At 64.0% G+C, this 6,000-nt stretch overlaps 1 protein-coding gene across 1 annotated transcript in view; it reads left to right on the top strand.

The window, feature by feature from the left end:
* The window catches only part of BAHCC1 (BAH domain and coiled-coil containing 1), a 64,911-nt gene that overhangs the window by 50,588 nt on the left and 8,323 nt on the right, over positions 1–6,000 (top strand). The window contains 6 exon segments of the mRNA XM_023211573.1: positions 155–357; positions 459–595; positions 1,180–1,308; positions 3,683–3,806; positions 4,620–4,912; positions 5,740–5,918. Of these exon segments, the coding sequence (XP_023067341.1) occupies positions 155–357; positions 459–595; positions 1,180–1,308; positions 3,683–3,806; positions 4,620–4,912; positions 5,740–5,918 (1,065 nt within the window).

Here is a 6,000-nt window from a genome sequence, read left to right on the forward strand (position 1 = left end):
CAATCCTGATACCCACCTCACTCTTCCTGGCCTCCTGGCCCTCATCCTGGTCTTCACCACTGGGTGGCTTCAGGGGGCCACGGCTGACGTCAAGAGCCTGTGAGGGGCAGTGTGTGCCCAGCTGTGCCCATTCTGACCTTCCCGTGCTCCACAGAGGAGGAAGAGGACGTGCTAGCCTTCAACCTACAGCACCTGGCCACGCTGGCCACAGCCTGGTCCCTGGTGGAGGCCGCTGGCCTAGACAGCACCACTGTCCCAGCACAGCCACCCACGGCTGACCCCTGTAGCGGCCCCAGGCTCACCCCCCGCATGCAGATCCTGCAGCGCAAGGACACCTGGACCCCCAAGACCAAGCCTGTGAGTAGGGGTCCCAGTGCCCACATTGCCCAATGCGTTGCCACACAGCCCCAGCCTGGGCCCTGGCCCAGCTCACAGGCCCCTGTGCCCCTGCCCACCAGGTGTGCCCCCTGAAGGCCGCCATCGACCGGCTGGACACACAAGAGGTGGGGATGCGTGTGCAGCTGGCTGAGCTGCAGCGGCGCTACAAGGAGAAGCAGCGGGAGCTGGCCCGCCTGCAGCGCAGGCACGACCATGAGTACGCCCGGCGTGGTGGGAGGGCCTGGGAGGTGCCCACGGTGGTGGGGCCGATGTGGGAACAGGCCAGGACTGGGCTCTGCACCCTGCCTGTGGGCAGACACTGGCGTCTGTCTGGGAGGCCTCCCCAGAGGCAGTGGGGCCCAAGGAGGGAGGCATTTGGCCAAGCGAGACCAAGCGGCAGGACTGGGCGTCTGGAAGAGCCGCTCAGCAGAGCCTGGTGTGCAGGAGGCCAGCCGCAGGGTGGTGGGTGAGGGGACGGTGGCAGAAAGGGGAGTAGGGAGGACTAGGGGTGTTGGGGGGCCAGGGCAGAAGTTGGAAATTTCTCTGGGGGAGGGGACACCCTGCAGTTGCAACAAGGGCAGGGGCACCGCCTGACCAGTGTGTGTGGATGGTGGGAGGTGCGGGCGGCGGGGGCCCTGGCTGGCCTTGCCTTCTGCTTGAGGGGTCAGGCTCCCCAGGCCAAGTCTGGGCCCCACCTTTCCCCACACCCAGTAGCCATCTAAGGCCAATGGCCTCACCTGGAACCTTGTTGGGGCGCTGGATTCTGCGTGAGCATCTGACCATCCCCCTTGTGGCCCCCAGGAGAGACGAGAGCTCGAGGAGCCCGGCACGGCGGGGGCCTGGCCGGCCAAGGAAGCGCAAACACTCAAGCTCACTGCCCGCCCCACGTCCCACGGGGCCGCTCCCCAGGAGCGATGGCAAGAAAGTCAAGTGAGTCCTGGGCACTGGCATGGCAGGGCACCTGTGGCTGGCCCTGGGCCCTCGAGGCTGGGGCAGCAGGGTTCAGCTCCTCTGAGGCTTCCGGGGCTGCTGATGCCCCTTCACAGCCACTCTGAAGGCCTGGCCCTGCCCCTCCTAGACCATCGAGAGTGACCAGTGGACAGAGCTCTGCTCCAGACAGGCTTTGTCCAGCTGGCAGCTCCCAGCAGCACCCTGGCACGGGTCCCCCTCTGGAAGCCACAGCTCCCAGGCCCGGCCACACCGGCTCTGCACACCTGGCTGTGGCATCGTCCCCGCCCGCGCCCCACCCGGAGCCCCTGGAGTGGGAGGCGGCGTTGCGTGCAGGCCTCTTTATCTGCGCTGTATAAAGTCGTTGGTCACGCTGCGGCTCTGCTCACGGCTGCCGGCGCGATGTTATTATCCATTACCCGCCCGGCACAGCCGTTGGTGCACTCCCGGGCCTGGTATAATTGTCCTTCTCGGCTACAAATTGCCTCTCCCGGCAGGCCCATTTGCATAAATCCTCCGAGCTCCTCCAAACACGATTGGCGCGTGCGTGTGCGCACTGCATCAATCCTGATGATTTGGTAATAATAGTTAAATCGGCACTAAATGGTTCCTTCAATTAAGACAGAGGCAAAAAATTAATCTCAGGGCTTTATGTCACAAAACATTAGCAAATGCAGGGAAGGTTATAGGGAGGGGCTGCGTGGCTGTGGGCAGTGGAGGGGTCACCATATGGCAGCCCCCCAGAGCTGCCCCTGCCCTGCCCAGGTGTCTCCTGGGGGCATCTCCCGGGGTCTCCCTTTGAGAACCGGCCAGCACTGTGGGAGCTGCTGGGCAGGACAGGACCCCTGGAAGCCAGGGTCTGGCTAGAAGGCAGCAGCCTCAGGACCTCAGGGAAACTGAGTCCAGGACCCCTCTTCCTGAGGGTCAGGGCCCCACCTCACCCTTCCACCTCCTGCCCTCACTCATCCAGGCAGTGGTGGCGGAGGCAGTTGGCCCCGGGACGGGCCTTCTACTGTGCAGGAAGTTGGGGACTGGGGGTCCGGGGTGTCTTCTGGCCCACAGCTTCCTGCCTGGCCCCTCAGCCCTCGGAAGCCCAGCCTCCTCTGTGGGCAGGAAGGTGGATAGGGACGTCCGGCCACGCCAGCCAGGGCCAGGCAGGGCTCTCTGTCTCCATCTGTGATTCATTTTCATGAGCAGCTGGGGCTCCCTTTGCACCTGTGAGTCGGGGTTGAAAGGTGAGAGGCCAAGCCCCCAGCCCCTGTCTAGCCAGGAACAGGCAGAAAGACTCCCCGAGCCTTGGCTTCCCCATGTGAAATGGGGCAGTGGGAGGTTCTGGGGAGAGGGGGTCACCCACACAAGATGGGGAGTCTGGGATGTGGGGGAATCAGGAGGTAGCTCCAAGCCCATGTTGGCTGGAGTCGGTTTCTGCCCCAGCTCCCAGCCTAGGGGACAGCACAGCTATGGGGCGTGGGGAACACTGAGGCTTGGCCTCCACAGTGTCCAGGGCTCTATCTGGGAGGGGCTGAGGATGCATAGTTCCATCCTCAAGACGTGCGTGGAAGACGGGACGGGTTCCTGAGAGGGCCTGAGCCAGGCAGTGGGGTCCCTGGGGACTTGGGGGAAAGCCCAGGCTTCTCTGGACCCTGCCCCGCCCGCCTGTCCTACCGCCACCCCTGGTGGGACTCCAGTTGGCGTGTCCTCTTCCAGCTATGGCAGAAATGTGGATGCAGTTCTCACAAACCTGCCTGGTGCCCACCCCACTCCTAAGAGTGGTAACATCAGGCCCTGAACACCTGCCAAGGGCCGGGCCCAGCCTGCATAAGAAGCCGTGCCTCAGACTCACAGATGGCGCGTGTGCGGCTGTCCCTTGTTCCAGGTGCCAAGGCTGAGGCTGCAGCCCCACTAGAGCCCCACTAGCAGCAGAGCCCTGGCTCCTGAGTACTGGGTGGCCCCTCAGAGCCCTCACCGGCTCCAGTCTCTGACACCTGGCTTCTGGGTCACTATAGCTAGGACCAGACAGCACTGCCAGGGCGTTTCTTCCTAGCAGGCTGTGGAAGGATGGGATTCGGGTAACAGAAGCGTGCCTACTTCCAGTGTAGCTTAGTGGGGGATGGGGTGGATTTGAGGATGCAGGGACTGCTGAGGGCTGGTGGTTGGCAGGCAGAGGGGCTGGCTGGAGGCAGGTGCTGAGGGGAGGTCAGAGCTGGCTCAGCCCCTGAGGCCCCTCACCCTCAGCTCTGTCTGCCTGAGACATAGGGCCCTTGGAGGAGTGTGACCCACTGCAGAGACAGTAGGGGGACAAGGCTGGGGCGGCCAGGACTGCATCTGCCCTGCACCCACCACCCCTTCCCTCCAGGGCGGTGCGGACAAGCCTGGGTCTGCTGTGCGCGGAGCTGCGAGGGGGCAGCGGGGACGAGCCTGCAAAGAAACGGAGCAAGCTGGAGAGGAGCGTCTACCCAGGCCTGCAGACCGCCTCTGTGGTGAGTGCTGCAGCACCCGCCTTGCCCCAGGGCCCTTCAGGTCCCTCCTGGGCAGGTGGCAGATAGTGGCCTCTCCCCAGCCCTGTGCTGACACCCATTGCCCAGAACCAAGCGAACCAAGGCTGGGGAGCTCTGAGTGCCAACAGCAGGATGAGGTGCCCGACCCTGTGGTGTGACGTGGGAAGGTCTGACCGGGCGGCCCTGCTGTCACTTGCCTGTGTGTCTCCACCCTCCTCGTCTCACTCTAGCAGGAAAGCAAATGCCGAGGCCACACTCCGCTCACAGAGACTCCCCGGAGCGAGGCCCTGCCTTTCCTCAGTGGCCCGGGGCACACTTGGTGTGGCGGGGGCTCCCCCGGCTGCCGGCACCCCTTCCTTCTTGGCACAGCAGATGCCTCCTGCCCTCCCCTCTCCGTGGCCTCGGGGCCGGGTGAGAGGTGGGCCCCAGCACGCTCCGCCTGTCTGCCCAGGGGGCTGATCCTTCTGTCCAGATGCTGTTTTATCTCTGCCTTGAGAAAAGCTAACGGCCTGGCCCCACAACCCACAGCCACTGGGCCCTCAGCCTCCTCTGTGCCCCTAAGTGGGGTGGGCAGTTGGTAGGCAGTGGAGTGGGTGGGAAAGGCCCAAGCGTAGGCTCCAGGGGTAGGCCCCTGTGTCTCTGGGCCAGACATCCCTTCAGTCCCTGTGGATCGAGGGCAGGGACCTGGGAGGTACCAGTTCTGAGCCGGGCATCAACAGAGAGGCACCGAACCACCCAGGGGCTGTGGTTTGCAGAGGGCGCCCTGAGAGTGCAGCTGCCCCTCCCTGTTCACAGGAGAAGGCACAGTGTAAGAAGAGCAGCTGCCAGGACGGGCTGGCACCCTCTGTGGCCCACAGGGTGGCCCAGCTGAAACCCAAGGTCAAGAGCAAAGGGCTGCCCACAGGCCTCAGCTCTTTCCAGCAGAAGGAGGCCCCCACCGGGAGGCGCATCCGGGAGAAGCTGTCCCGAGCCAAGAGTGCCAAGGTGTCTGGGGCCACACGGCACCCACAGCCCAAGGGCCACAGCAGCCGGGAGACAGCCAGGTGCCCAGCCCAGCCCTCTGTGGCTGCATCCCGGGAGGCAGGCAAGTTGCTGGCGTGAGTGGCCACTGCCAGGAGCCCCGGTCATGGTCACTGGGGGGCTGGAGGAGGGGGTGGCAAGTTCACGGCGACCATCAGGGCTGGGTCAGGGCTCGTGGGGTGTGACAAGTCCAAGGAGACCTTCTCACTAGACAGGCTGGGGAAGAAGGTGAATGTCTTACAGAAGGAGACCCCCCATCCGCAAGGCAAGCTCAGTGGCTCTCAGTGTGCCTCACCCCCATGTCGGGGCCGAAGGGGAAGGAAGGACGCCCCCTGGAAGCATCCAGGTTAAAAATAGCCTTCCCAACGGCCCCAGCTCTTGCGACTGTAGCGTCCGGCTGGGCTGACCCTGAGGCATTATCTGACCCCCCAGCAAACACGTGTGTCCAGAAACAGGAGCCTAGAAAAATAGAAGCTTCCTTTCTCCCGCCAGCCCCTTCCCCCAAGGTCTCAGACGCCTGAGAAAGAACAAAGGGAGGGCTGCTTGGACCTGGGGGAGGGGCAAAGGGCCATCTGGGCGGGTGGGGGACAGCAGAAAGAGGGGAAGGGACTTCCTGGCGAGGGGGCACCAGCCCTGCCAGGCAGGTGCCCCATTGCCCAGGCTATAAAGAAAAACTCACACGTCCCCACACCCATACAAATCCCTTCAGGCTGGAGGCCAGGACCTCAGGCGCCTGCCCCCAAAGCAGCCCCACAGAGCAGCCCAGAGGGTGACAGTGACTGGTTCCACTCACAGCCCCGCCATAACCGCATGCCCAGAGAGTCGTCTCCCCCACCTCTCAATGGCATAGCTTAACATCAAGTCATCGGAACCCCTCTGCCTCTCTCCCAGGCAGTGGCTATGACAGTGAGGACTGTGAGGGTCTCCTGGGGGCAGAGGCACCACCCAGGGAGGCAGGGCTGCTGCTGCATGCCGGGGCCAGTGTGGCTGTGCTGGGGCCCTCGCCCTCCTCTGTGGTCAAGATGGAGGCCAACCAGAAGGCCAAGAAGAAGAAGGAGAGGCAGGGATTGCTAGGTAACCAGGAGGGAGGGCAGGAAATGCTAGATAACCAGGAGGGAGGGCAGGGGTTGCTAGGTAACCAGGAGGGAGGGCAGGG

Source organism: Piliocolobus tephrosceles, chromosome 16, assembly GCF_002776525.5.
Source record: "Piliocolobus tephrosceles isolate RC106 chromosome 16, ASM277652v3, whole genome shotgun sequence".
NCBI lineage: Eukaryota > Metazoa > Chordata > Mammalia > Primates > Cercopithecidae > Piliocolobus > Piliocolobus tephrosceles.